At 38.3% G+C, this 14,971-nt stretch overlaps 1 protein-coding gene across 6 annotated transcripts in view; it reads left to right on the plus strand.

Moving 5' to 3' along the window:
- The window catches only part of tnksa (tankyrase, TRF1-interacting ankyrin-related ADP-ribose polymerase a), a 174,393-nt gene that overhangs the window by 126,266 nt on the left and 33,156 nt on the right, over positions 1–14,971 (plus strand). For all 6 annotated transcript variants that reach the window (XR_015520199.2, XR_015520200.2, XR_015520201.2 and 3 more), the window contains 2 exons: positions 1,064–1,229; positions 5,065–5,284. Coding sequence is in view for 3 of the 6 variants with exons in the window: in XM_087301060.2 (XP_087157186.1) it covers positions 1,064–1,229; positions 5,065–5,284 (386 nt within the window). In the remaining 3 variants the exon portion in view is untranslated. The remainder of the gene's footprint in view (positions 1–1,063; positions 1,230–5,064; positions 5,285–14,971) is intronic.

The raw sequence follows: 14,971 nt of genomic DNA on the forward strand, positions 1-14,971 counted from the left end.
TATGCTGGATAAGTTGTTGGTTCATTCTACTGTGGCGACCCCTGATGAATAAAGGGACTAAGCTGAAGGAAACTGATTGAATGAATAAAGGTTTGAAACCACTTGAGGGATGAGTAAATTTATTTTATTTTTTTGGGGAACTATCCCTTTAAATCCAGAGTCTTATGTTTGCCTTTACACAAAGGTTAGTGGCTGCATAATATATTGAAATGAAATCAATATCATTATGGTTTAGTCTAATTGTCAGACCAAGCTGGATGAGATAAATTGCTTATTTACTGTTTATGCTTTGTAAATCCCTTATATATGACATTTAAATCACTCACTTATTTACCTTTTTGATATTTGGTGTTTTTTTAATCAGGAAGTAATGATTTTGTTCTTTTTGAAATGGTGCATTGTTCACAAATGTTTTATGAGATGTTCCAAATTTGATTTGGATGAAAACATAGTAATTGAGACTTAGCGTAGACAACAAATTATAATATTTGTGTCAATATTGCCATATAAACAGTTCTTGAAATAATTTTTGGATGATTGGTATCTAAGAGTGTTTGGGTGTTTCCCAGTACTGGGTTGCAGTTGGAAGATATGCTGGATAAGTTGGTGGTTCACTCTGCTGTGGCGACCCCTGATTAATAAAGGGACTAAGCCAAAAAAAAAAAATGAATGAATGAATGAATGAAATCTTAAGAGTGTATGAGTGTTCACCAGTACTGGGTTGCAGCTGGAAGATATGCTGGTTAAGTTGGTGGTTCATTCCGCCATTGCGAGCCCTAATGAATAAAGGGACTAAGCCGAAGGAAAATAAATGAATGATTGGAATCTATTACATACTCTACCTTTCTATCTGACATTATCAAGATGAAATTCTCATGCGACAGTTGAAGTTCCTTTTAAATTTACTCACCAGACTATAGAAAATAAATTGTGATCATATGATAAGTGTTGAAGGTGTCTGAATAATTTTGGGGTTTGACTTTAATTTGTCAGCATTAGTTTTCAGCACTTGAAGGTAAACTATAATCTCTGTTTACCTCTTGATTTCCCTGTGTTCTGCCAGAGGTTTGGTGCCGCTGCATAACGCCTGCTCGTATGGTCATTATGAAGTGGCTGAGCTGCTAGTCAGACATGGAGCATCGGTCAACGTGGCTGACCTATGGAAGTTCACCCCGCTGCACGAGGCTGCGGCCAAGGGCAAATACGAGATCTGCAAACTGCTTCTGAAGGTACTGACCTCTTCCCGTCACTCCATATACTTGTTCATTCAAGTGATACCTCTTTTCTCCAGACGCCTGACAGCCTGGAGTTGTTAATGGTTTTTTATCACTCTGTAAAAGTTAGTAAATGCAGTCAGAAACGCTGCAGGGCCCCCAGGTTTATTGGCTTTGAGCAGACGTCTGTTGTTTTAATGTCGTCTTCTTTCATCGCACCTCAGGTTACTGTCACTGAGAGCTTTGGCTTCAGAGCTGGAAGGATTGTGCATATTAGCCTTCAAACAAACATGTCACTTTGTTTCCCGAAGTGGAACTGCTGAGGTTGTCTTCGGTTAAAACGGCAGAAAAGACATTTGCATTTCACATGCGCTGAATGTAAATCTGCAGGAACAATTGTTGCGTGATTTTGAAGCTATGACCGTGTTGACACTGATCTCCTGATTTTGTTTGATTCTACTGAACAGAGTCTAAGGGTGCTTTCACATATGTAGTTAGCTTCATTTGGTCCAGACCAAGGGAAATAAATGATACAATGTTGCATTTTCAGCCGTCTTTGGGTCGTTTTCACACCACACTTCTGGCTTTGGTCCGAACCAGTTGAAATGAACCAAAATCCAGTCATCTGACAAAATCAACATCTCTCATTGGCCAGATGTTGTTGAACATATTTCCTAAACTGCTTATTGATTAGTTAGAAATCACCTGCGGGAAAATGTCAATGAACTCCCCCAAGTAAACAAAACCGGCAGACACAAAATGTCGTTTTTACTTTGGAGGGACGACTGCGCTGACTGATTGTATGCCTGCTGTAGACAAACTATACATTTTGAGAATGAAGCACGGCTGCGGCTGGAAAACAGTGTTTTAATGCATCGCTCATCACTTCAGGAGGAGGCGTGAATTAATTTAGCTAAACTGCAACATGGTCATCTTGCGCAAATATTTACAACGATCCATCAGGTAATGTTTTCCCCTCTCTCTCTCTGTTGGTAAAGCGCTGTCAACAAATATTTTTCTTCCATATCCCATAATGCACAGCGCATCGGCCTACGGCAGCTGGATTAGTCCAAAAGTCGCAGTACTTTTTGCGGTTGGACCTGTTTTAGTACGGATAATAATCACCAGAAACGAACCGATTCAGGGTTCGTCTGAAAGCATACCGAGACCACCTCTTCAAGCAGGTCTCGGTAAGCTTATTTGGTCTGCTTTTAGTGCGCACTCGAGTACGATTGCTGCATTCTCACCTGCCCAAACGAACCGCACCAAAAGGGAAAACGAACTCTAGTGCGATTCAGTCGAAGTAAATAAGGCAGGTGTGAAAGCACCCTTAGTTTAAATTTGATTTAGATTCAGATTTATTGATCTATTGCAGTAAACTGCACTAAAATATTATGAGACACTATGAATTTAATTCATTGGGGTTTGCATAAAGATGAAATTGAGTCGATTTGAGTTTTCTAAAACTATAATCAACAAATCAATAGAAAAATGTGTAAGTATGTACATATATGTTAGCCCATCTGTACATTTTCTATTCTTTTAAAAATATTTCCCAAGTGATGCTTAACGAAAAGAAGATTTTAGACTTTGTTTCTAATTACTAATTTGTTTTGCCATGATGACAGTACATTATATTTTAATAAATAATGGCACTGCTACTTGTGTGATATTGCATTTATACAACAGTTCGATGACATAATCGTGTATAGAAAAAAGAAAATCAAACACAGAGAGTCTCAAAATCCTTTTTTTATGAGGAACTACTTTCTTCCTCATCATTTCATTCACATCTACAGCTGACATCAGAACAGCAGAAACCATTGCTTTGTCACCAACGTCACTTCAGAGCTCGTATTTGAACGGTTCTCTACCGCAATGTCTAAAGTGAAGACAAAACCGGTGATTTTGCTCACATTTTAAGATTATAAGGCTGAACCGCATGAAATGTCATCAGTCTACAGGGATTTTACTAGTATTTTTTCTGATGCAATCGGGAGATCACAATAATTAACCTCTACCAGATTACTGTTTGTTTGCAAAAAGAAAAAAACATTAAACACACGCGGGCATTTCTTCTTTTTTCTTTTTACTCGACTAGTCTGCAGTAACAAAAACAGGAGACTCATTAGAAACAAACAGATGGCCAACCAAAAAGTAACTCAGGGTTATACAAAGAGTGGACAACATAAAATGCATACATTCTTAATATGTGAGTCCCATCTCACACTCAATACACTACAATTAAATGGTATAAATACAGCACTGCAACTTATAAAAGAGAGAGAGATTGACTTAGAATGTCATTTATCTGTTCAATAATGATTTGATCAGCTGTAGTTAGAAATTACAAGTTTTTCTCTTCTAAGGGCTTATTGTGCTGTCTATGTTGCCAACTTGTAGATGAACAAAGTCAACCGTCTTTGGTCTGCTCAATGAAAGGCTAATGGCCGCGGACGCGCTGTCTCTCAGAAATTATAAATATTTAAGATTAGGCACTATCCTTATAAATTAACTGCACAGTTACAATCTAAACACTTATAGTGTCAAAATATATATTCTCTAAAAAGCCTTAAAAGTACATTATGTTGTCCAACAGCTGCAATATTTGTCAAACTGCAGAGTGTCCTTTGCTTGTCACTGTATGTGGGCAAAGTAATACACACGGGTTGAAGGATGAAGAGGCTGGATGAGTGCTGTTATTTGCAGAACATTGCACGGCTATCAGCCAATCATATTAAAGAATCAGACTGAAGTTATATATAATAAAACAATACAAAACTAAAATATTTAGATATTTAAGTATAATTTGTATTAGATATGAATATTAAATTTTTGTCAAATATATACATGTATATTTATATGGATATGCAAAATAAAAGTGCACAGCTTACAGTACATATGTAAATGCAGGCTTTTATTTTCGATGTGATTACTACTTTAGTATCTCTCTCTCTCTCTCTCTCTCTCTCTCTCTCTCTCTCTCTCTCTCTCTCTATATATATATATATATATATATATATATATATATATATATATATATACAACGGTTCTATCTGGTTCTCAAATCTGATTGGCTGATAGCCGTGCAATATTCTGCAATATCAGAACTCCAACAGCCTCTTTACCCTTTGTGTAATACTCCGCCCACATATAGCCAGCAACAAGCAGACCCTACAGATCTAAAGTTTAAAAGATGCTTGCTCAACTGTTTAACTGTCAGCTTATGATTTGAATCCAATGTGGAAGAAAGTAGTTCCTCATACAAAAGGGTTTTTGAAACTCTCCATGTTTGATTTTGTTTTTATATACACAATTATGCCGTCAAACTGTTGTATAACGCAATATCACACTCGTAGCAGTGCGATATGGCTCTATATCGGCACTGGTGGGGGCACTAAGTCATTCAGTCTGCGGCCTCGTGCCATTGCATGCCTCCCACCAGTGCCGATATACAGCCATATCGCACTGCTACGAGTGTGTTATTGCTCATATATATAAATATTTACACACACATACACATACAGTTGAAGTCAGAATTATTAGCCCCCCTGTTTATTTTTTCCTCCAATTTCTTTCTAAACATTATAGTTTTAATAACTAATTTCTAATAATTGATTTATTTTATTTTTACCATGATGATAGTAAATAATGTTTTACTACTCTATTTTTTTTAAGAAATGGACTTCAGCTACGCACACTGTAAATTAAATGTCTGAACGGTGATCAAGTACATCTGAAGAAGTATAAAGTGAAAAGGACTAATCTTACACAAAGCTTTTTCTTTTTTTTACAAGTCAGCCTTTGTGCTTCTCTGTATATCTGAGCTCAAAGTGCTTATCTCTTACAGCACGGAGCAGACCCCACCAAGAAGAATCGGGATGGGAACACTCCATTGGATATGGTGAAGGAGGGAGACACAGATATCCAGGACTTGCTCAGAGGCGATGCAGCACTTCTGGACGCCGCCAAAAAAGGCTGCCTGGCCCGAGTCCAGAAGCTCTGCAGCCTGGAGAACATCAACTGCAGAGACACACAGGGACGCAACTCCACTCCACTGCACCTGGCAGGTAATGAAAAATTATCATCTCACCGCTTCTCTCTTTCAAACGGAAAAATCAAGCTGTAGCACCATTCGGAGAATTGAGTCTCTGCAAAAGCATTGAAGCCGTGTGTGAGATATCATCCCACCCCTAGAGAGCAGGCAAAGGAAACCCAAAAGGAAAGAAAAGGGGGGACATGTTGAATTAAATTTTGGCTCTCATCCCTTTCTGAGCACAGTGTAAGCTTGGCTTCCTGGAGGGGATTCAAAGGCTGCCTTGCCAAATAATAAATCTGACTTGCACACTGTTCGTGCCGTCACCTACATTTACATGCACAACAATGTTCCTCGGATGGCTCATGTCCTCGATAAAGTCCTATTCAGAGTAATCTCTTTATGCCAGTCTTCCCTCATGATCTTATTCAGGAGTGTTCTTGTGTTTGAGAAAATGTTTCAGTATATGAAGGGTCACTTCAAAGCTTGGTTTGTGACCTTTTAAAAGACACCGAGAAAAAATACAATGAAAAGTTTGCCACCAATGTATTTGGTGGCGTTTGTAGTCTGTAACATTTACAAGAATTATGGGGGGGAAATAAATGTAACTTATTTAAGTTTAGTGGTTAAAATACATTTATTGTTTAAAAATGTTAGTATTTATTAGTAAAATGTTGCAACCGAGGACCAATGTCTTATTAATAATAATAATATTAATAATAAAATGAATATTACCACTACTACTAATAAGAAAAAAATAATAGTAATCCATGTCAAAATAATATATAGTAATATACAGCTTCATAATGTTTTTTTAACATGTCTATAAAGTTATCTGAATGTAAATAATCGCACAAACACACACACACACACACATAGTAATAATAATGTAATATAACATTGAAACCAGTGTTGGGGGTAGCACATTATAAGTAATGCGCATTACGTAATAATATTACTTTTCCAAAGTAACGAGTAAAGTAATGCATTACTTTTAAAAATAAGTTATATTAATTGAGTTACTTTAAAAAATAGTGTAAAACAAGTTACTTTTTACCTTGCTTAATTGGCTTTTACAAAATATATTGCAGAATAAAAATGACCTTAGTCAGGTCGAATCACACACTCAATGAGAGAGTGTGCTGAGACTGAACAGACAGTTGGTTTGCATTCATCATCAGCATCAGGTCTCTTTTTTATAGCAGATGAGTCAGTGTACTGTTCTAGTAACTGAATAGCTCAGGGTTTTGGTTTATTTCGCGTGAGAGGGGGTATCCAGTATGTTAGTACTAAAGATGCAAACCGTTTCATGACAACTCGTTCTATCGGTTCACTTAGGAGATCCGGTTAAAAACAAACAATTCATTCGCTCGTCATCATTAGACAGTCAGAAACAGAAACAATGGCAGACTGGAGACTTACATTTTTGCAATGGATTCTTGTTATTTTGAACTCATCGAAGAAAAGATTATGTGTAGATTATGTGTAAGTAAGACTATTGACAGCTGCAAGAAACATGACATCGGAAAAAAATAAATAAAATTAAATGCGAAGCACTACACCCACACCATACCTCCAGCTAAACAACAAATGATTGACATCAGTTCACGTTCTCCTGGTAAAACAATTAATTCAACTAAAAAAGTTTTTAAAAAAATTATTGTTGAAGAGATGCAGCCACTGTCTACTGTAGAAGCATTGTTTATTATAGTAAGATGTTTTCTCTTTTGGATTGCCATTTACACATTTGTTAAGGCCACATGAAGAAATTTATTCAATATCTAAAGCTCAAAGATTTATTTTGACTTGGGGATTTTTTTTATCGTCTAACTGTTCATTTTGTTATTAGTCATTTTAAAGGTTTAAAATCAGTTTTTGCCTTAATATAAATGATTTCACGTTAGTACTCTTAGGCCTTATTGCAATCTTTATCTCAATGGACAGTGAATTTACTTAACTAATTACACAAAACATTCAAAAGTAGCAAACACATTACTTTACATGCTTTCGTGAATCTGTATATACAGCATGTATAGCTCTGGGCTCAGAAAGTTTTCAAAATGGAATTATGTCCTACATTTTTTAAAGGAAAAATTAGGTGTAGGTTATATAGGTGGTTGTTAAATGCAGAGCTTCTCTATAAACAAAAAGGTGAAAAAACACCTGCTTTTTTAGTTCGGAAAGAGATCAAACCTCAGGCAGGTGAGGAAAAATAATGCAAGAGTAACTCGAATGTAATATTATAATGCATTACTTTCCATAAAAAGTAACAAAGTAACACAATTAGTTACTTTTTTGGGGAGTAACTGAAAATTGTAATGCACTACTGATTGTACCATACATTAACTGCATATACATTTGAATTTTATAATAATAATATGCACAGTTATAGCTAGATTTTTTTAAACAATTTTTTCAATGATTTTTACACACACACACACACACACACACACACACACACACACACACACACACACACACACACACACTCACACACTCACACACACACACTCACAAACACACACACACACACACACACACATAATGCTATCATTGTGAGCTTTCTTATACTGAAAGAATGCATTTGAATGTACATTGAAAATATTTTATAATGCTAATGTTTTTCTGTCTTTCTAATCAAACAAACAGCCTTGGTGAACAGAATTGCTTCTTTCAAATGCATTGCAAAATCCCCAATTAAATTTCACTGGAATGTGCCAATACATGTAATAAAAAAATAATAACAGTAGTCTTGAAAACAATCGTGAGTCTCTTGTACAGTCAGAAAACCTTCTCCGGTAGGCTGAGTGTGTTAAACAGATTGAGAGCAATAAAGCCTTGCTTCAGGATCATCATTTGCACAACAGCACAGCCGTGCCAGTGACTCAGAGCAGGACTCGTGCTGCGTGCAGGACAGCACAGATCAGCTGATGTCACTGAACAGATGGACAGAGCGATCTGGTCAGTCCACTTATCTTGCTGGAGCAGGCCAGCAGCAGGTGCGTGAAGGCCTTAACCATCAGGCAGAGAGACATACGCATGATTTTACTCCAGATCAGGCATTTCATGGTACCTGTGGGCTGACATGAACGTGACCCCAGTGTAGAAAACATGCTGCATGTCTGCTGTCTGTCATTAGAGGCAAACATTGATTCTGACTGACATTACAGATCTCTGGGTTGAGAATCCTGATGGTTTATTTATTTATTTATTTGTTTTGTTATTTAATTTAATTTTACTTTGATTTATTTTTCCTATTTTATTTTATTTAATGTATTATTTTTTTTCTATGTTATTTTATTCAATGTTTTATTTTATTATTATTTATTTTTTTTATTTATTTGAATGTATTTTATTCATGTGTAAACTATATTATATTTAGTTTTTCTGCATTAAATTATATTATATTATATTATATTATATTATATTATATTAATTACATTTACTGCAAAATTTAAATTATGTGAAATTATGTTTAGTATTTTAATTTATTAAAAATATAGACTTTTAATTTATTTAAAAAATTGTATAATGCACAGTAATTGTCTCATTCAAAAAAATTCACCAAGTTTTTGCTCATTAATATTTTGCTGATGCAGCCTATTCTTTCTCTCATGTTTGAAAAACTGCAGACACCTAGCAACATCCTAACACTGCATCCACAGCGCAGCGTTTTTCTTCACCGTGATCCTAATGTTCATCACTGTGTTAATGAGAATAAAACTAAATGTATAACTAAAGAAGAGCAAGTGCAGTCAGAAAGATGACACCGCTCATGAAGTGTAAGAGGAGAAACAAGACTCAAAGTGCTTGTAGATCCTGAAGAAGCAGCATTTGATGAGACAGAGAGCGTGTTCTCATTAGTGAGCTTCTCAAAGCTGGGGTTTGTGCATTATTAGAGGTCTAACGATGAGCCTGTAATGTTGAGGCCTTTAATTAGTGACGCTCCTGTAGGCAGTGCTGTATGTCTGGAGGAAGACGACTAAGCTTGAAAAAAGCAGTGTCCGGTCGGTTTGGATAAAGTTCAGCGGCGGCTTGTTGAGTGTCAAAGGTCGACATGCCAGATTGAGTGTCTTTTAGCTCAGCTGGAGCATAACAAAATGAAAAACAGACTTCCAGTTAACTTGCGCTGAGTAATAAATGGAATTGTGATCAGGAGGAGACGTGCATATTCAGTATCGCTGGCTAAAGAGCTTTTAATTAACTGAGCTGAATTGAGTTTGGAAGATTGGAATGGATGAGGTTTTCTGGTTGATGGGAGTCCAGTAGACCGATGCCGAGGCTACTGAAATCAGCTCAAGAGAAACAAGTTGAATTCTGGGAGCATTAATGAACTGGCTGAAAGTTTTAGCAGGGATAGGGATTTAATTATTGCTGTTGTTGAAGTATTTATTAATTTAATCAACTTTTGGTTTATTGAGTCAGCTTTAATTGTTTTTATGTTTCCATTCATTTCTTTTTTTTTTTTTTTGTTTATATATAAATTTATTTCTAAGTTTGGCTGGTTGAAGATCTTTTTTAAATTGTAGTTTTGTTAAAAAGCTCAAAAGTTCAACAATAAGGATCGGCCAATGAGGGATAAGCATAAGAGATGGCAATATTAACTGGATTCGCATAAACAAAAGAAAGCAGGTGGATCCCGGATGAGAGGATGATTACGTGCATGGTTACACACAGGCTATCCTGAAGCATCGATCAGGGCTTCAGTGTCAAGGCTGATTTCAGGTTATGTGATGCGGGTGAATGTTTAAAATTTTCAAAAAGAAACAGTTCCTTGCGTGAAGCAATCATGCCTGGACAGTAGCTGGTGCAGTTAGTTCTCTTTTAAGTAGACTGAACAAAAAGCAATGCTCATGCACCCACAGCTCTGCTGCTTTCAAGAGCTCCATATTTTTTAAAGGTCTTTTTGTAAGCAGTAGGTTGCTTTCACTTTAACCTTTAAGCACTTTATCAGCATCTAGACCAGCAGCCTGTAAGTACATTTAAGATTTGTTTCAGTTGTTGTGTATGGTTTGAGGACTTGTTTCCAGCTGTTTGTGTAAAGTTGTAGGACATTTAAACTTGCTTTCAGTTGTGTATAATACTAGAAGTTGTTTAGCCACTGTTTCCTTGGTTACTATAAGAGCTTGTGTAGCGAACGCAAACGCGGTTTCGCGTCGTCCGCCTCAGTTTCGGCCCTTGTTTTGACTCGGGAGGCGTGTCCAAACGCCAGGTAACCACTATATAGCGAGCACGCTAGCATTAGTCGGCAGGAGAAGCACTTTATCAGCATCTAGACCAGCAGCCTGTAAGTACATTTAAGATTTGTTTCAGTTGTTGTGTATGGTTTGAGGACTTGTTTCCAGCTGTTTGTGTAAAGTTGTAGGACATTTAAACTTGCTTTCAGTTGTGTATAATACTAGAAGTTGTTTAGCCACTGTTTCCTTGGTTACTATAAGAGCTTGTGTAGCGAACGCAAACGCGGTTTCGCGTCGTCCGCCTCAGTTTCGGCCCTTGTTTTGACTCGGGAGGCGTGTCCAAACGCCAGGTAACCACTATATAGCGAGCACGCTAGCATTAGTCGGCAGGAGAAGCACTTTATCAGCATCTAGACCAGCAGCCTGTAAGTACATTTAAGATTTGTTTCAGTTGTTGTGTATGGTTTGAGGACTTGTTTCCAGCTGTTTGTGTAAAGTTGTAGGACATTTAAACTTGCTTTCAGTTGTGTATAATACTAGAAGTTGTTTAGCCACTGTTTCCTTGGTTACTATAAGAGCTTGTGTAGCGAACGCAAACGCGGTTTCGCGTCGTCCGCCTCAGTTTCGGCCCTTGTTTTGACTCTCGAGGCGTGTCCAGCTGAATTCAATCAGCTAGTGCTTTGGGGTTATATAAACAACTAGTTCACCGCGGCAGCGGTCGCGGCAGCCTCGTGTGAAGACCGCCTCGTGTGAAGACCGACGAGGGTAAAGACCATCGACTCTACCTGCGCGACTCCACCGAGCAAAGACACCGACAAAGCACTTGAGTACTTTACTGTATTGTTTTACTTTACACTTATTTTTTTTTGTTGTCAGTGCACTTTTATTATGTGTTTTCTAATTCCTGTTGTTACTAACACTCGCAAAACACGGGAGGTGCGCTGCAGGCGTAATCCTCACAACCTTCGTTCAATACATGTATCTACTATTTCACAACTCTCTCTCTCCGTGGGCCTCTGGAATTGTCAATCAGCTGTTAACAAGGCTGATTTTATTACCTCCATAGCTACATATTCTAACTATAATCTAATGGCTCTAACTGAGACCTGGTTGAGGCCGGAGGACACTGCTACACATGCTACTCTTTCTGCTAATTTCTCTTTTTCCCACACTCCTCGTCAGACAGGGAGAGGGGGTGGGACTGGACTACTAATTTCCAAAGAATGGAAATTTACTCTGATACCGTCCCTGCCAACAATCAGCTCCTTTGAATTCCATGCAGTCACCATTATCCACCCCTTCTACATAAATGTGGTTGTCATCTACCGCCCACCAGGTAAATTAGGTCACTTCCTAGATGAACTGGATGTTCTTCTCTCATCTTTTTCTAATTTTGCCACTCCCTTATTGGTGCTAGGTGACTTCAACATTTACGTTGACAAACCGCAAGCTGCAGACTTTCAGACTTTGCTGGCCTCTTTTGACCTAAAAAGAGCACCTACTTCTGCTACCCACAAATCAGGTAATCAGCTAGACCTTATTTACACATGACACTGCTTCACTGATCAAACAATAGTAACTCCACTACAAATATCTGATCATTTCCTTCTGTCTCTCAACATCCACATTACTCCTGAGCCGCCACACACTCCTACACTGGTTACCTTTCGCAGAAACCTACGATCTCTCTCACCCAATAGACTATCCACCATTGTTTCAGACTCTCTTCCTCCATCTCGCAAACTCACTGCACTTGATTCGAACAGTGCCACTAATACACTCTGCTCCACACTAGCATCATGTCTAGACCGATTATGTCCTCTTGCATCCAGGCCAGCCCGTGCCAGTCCTCCTGCACCCTGGCTCTCGGATGCTCTCCGTGAGCATCGCTCAAAACTTCGGGCTGCGGAGAGAATTTGGCGGAAAACTAAAAATCCTGCACATCTCTTAACATACCAAACTCTTCTGTCCTCTTTCTCAGCTGAGGTTACTTCGGCAAAGCAGACGTATTACCGTCTGAAAATCAACAATGCCACTAATCCTCGCCTACTTTTTAAAACATTTTCCTCCCTCCTCTATCCTCCTCCTCCACCCGCATCCTCCACACTTACTACTGATGACTTTGCTACATTCTTCTGCACCAAAACTGCAAAAATCAGTGCTCAATTTGCTGCACCTACAACAAACACGCAAGATACAACACCAACACCACACACACTCACCTCTTTTTCTCAGCTCTCTGAGTCTGAGGTGTCCAAACTTGTGCTATCTAGCCATGCAACCACCTGTCCACTCGATCCCATTCCCTCTCATCTCTTGCAAGCCATCTCTCCTGCAGTCATACCAACACTGACTCACATAATTAACACATCTCTTGACTCTGGTTTATTCCCCACTACATTTAAGCAGGCTAGGGTAACCCCACTGCTAAAGAAACCCAACCTGGACCATACGCTACTTGAAAACTACAGACCAGTATCCCTGCTTCCATTCATGGCCAAGATTCTGGAGAAAGTAGTGTTCAATCAAGTCCTGGACTTTCTTACTCAAAACAATCTCATGGACAACAAGCAATCCGGCTTTAAGAAAGGCCACTCAACTGAGACTGCCCTGCTCTCGGTCGTGGAGGATCTCAGACTGGCTAAAGCAGACTCTAAATCATCAGTCCTCATTTTGCTGGACTTGTCAGCTGCTTTTGACACTGTCAACCACCAGATCCTGCTATCTACGCTTGAGTCACTGGGCGTTGCGGGCACTGTTATACAATGGTTCAGATCTTACCTCTCTGACAGGTCATTCAGGGTGTCTTGGAGGGGAGAGGTGTCCAACCTACAGCATCTAAACACTGGGGTACCTCAAGGCTCTGTTCTTGGGCCACTTCTCTTCTCCATCTACACATCATCTCTAGGACCAGTCATCCAGAGACATGGATTCTCCTACCACTGCTATGCTGATGATACCCAGCTATACCTCTCTTTTCATCCTGATGATCCCTCGGTTCCAGCTCGTATCTCAGCCTGCCTGTTGGATATTTCACACTGGATGAAAGATCATCATCTTCAGCTGAACCTCGCAAAAACGGAAATGCTTGTAGTTTCTGCCAACCCGACTCTACACCATAACTTTTCAATCCAGATGGATGGGGCAACCATTACTGCATCCAAAATGGTGAAAAGCCTTGGAGTAACGATTGATGACCAACTAAACTTCTCTGACCACATTTCTAGAACTGCTCGATCGTGCAGATTTGCACTCCATAACATCAGAAAGATCCGACCCTTCTTATCTGAACATGCAGCTCAACTCCTTGTTCAAGCTCTTGTTCTCTCCAAACTGGATTACTGCAACTCTCTACTAGCTGGGCTTCCAGCTAACTCTATCAAGCCTCTTCAACTGCTCCAGAATGCAGCAGCACGAGTTGTCTTCAATGAACCTAAACGAGCACATGTCACTCCGCTGCTAGTCCGTTTGCACTGGCTGCCAGTTGCTGCTCGCATCAAATTCAAAACTCTGATGTTTGCCTACAAAGTGACTTCTGGCCTAGCACCTTCTTATCTGCACTCACTTCTGCAGATCTATGTGCCCTCCAGAAACTTGCGTTCTGTGAATGAACGTCGCCTCGTGGTTCCATCCCAAAGAGGAAAAAAATCACTTTCGCGAACGCTCACGCTCAATCTGCCCAGTTGGTGGAATGAACTCCCTAACTGCATCAGAACAGCAGAGTCACTCGCTATTTTCAAGAAACGACTAAAAACTCAACTATTTAGTCTCCACTTCACTTCCTAATCTGCAATTGCCTATTTGAATATCACACTAACTGTACAAAAAAAAAAAAAAAAAAAAAAAAAAAAAAAAAATTACTAACACTTCCCTTCTTAGACTTTACAGACCTGAAACTTGCCTTTAGTACTTATACATTGTTGCTCTTAGTGGTGTAAATTGCTTCCTTGTCCTCATTTGTAAGTCGCTTTGGATAAAAGCGTCTGCTAAATGACTAAATGTAAATGTAAATGTAAACCTTTTACGTAATCATCCTTTTAATATTGCACACAGTATGTTTTTCACCTGCTTTCTTTTGCTTAGTTTTTTGGGGCTAAGAATTTATATTATTGCTATTTTTTGGTGTGGTTAGAGAAATATTTGGTAAATCCTTAGTGTTGAGCCCTGAAAAATCATGTGAAATAAAAAGTAATTGAAATGCGACACTGAAGCCACAATCTATTTGCTCATGCTCATTGAGCAAGGTCATACACAACACAAAAAATGAAATAAATGAGGAGGCATATATATCTTTATTTATTTTGTTTAACATTATAAATTAAAACATTTTTAAGAGCAAAATAATAATAATTAAATAAATAAGACTAATCCGTAAAAATGAATAGGAACAGTGTACTTTTACAGTTTTCAGTTATTAGATTTAATTTTCTATTTTTTGTTTTCATGAATTATTATTTTTTATTATTTCTTTCTATTTTGGTCATGTGCCTTTGCCATTTTCATTAGTTTTTAGTTCTACAAGATTTTTAAAATAATCTTTGCTT

Source organism: Danio rerio, chromosome 21 (genome assembly GCF_052040795.2).
Source record: "Danio rerio strain M-AB ecotype USA chromosome 21, GRCz13ab, whole genome shotgun sequence".
NCBI lineage: Eukaryota > Metazoa > Chordata > Actinopteri > Cypriniformes > Danionidae > Danio > Danio rerio.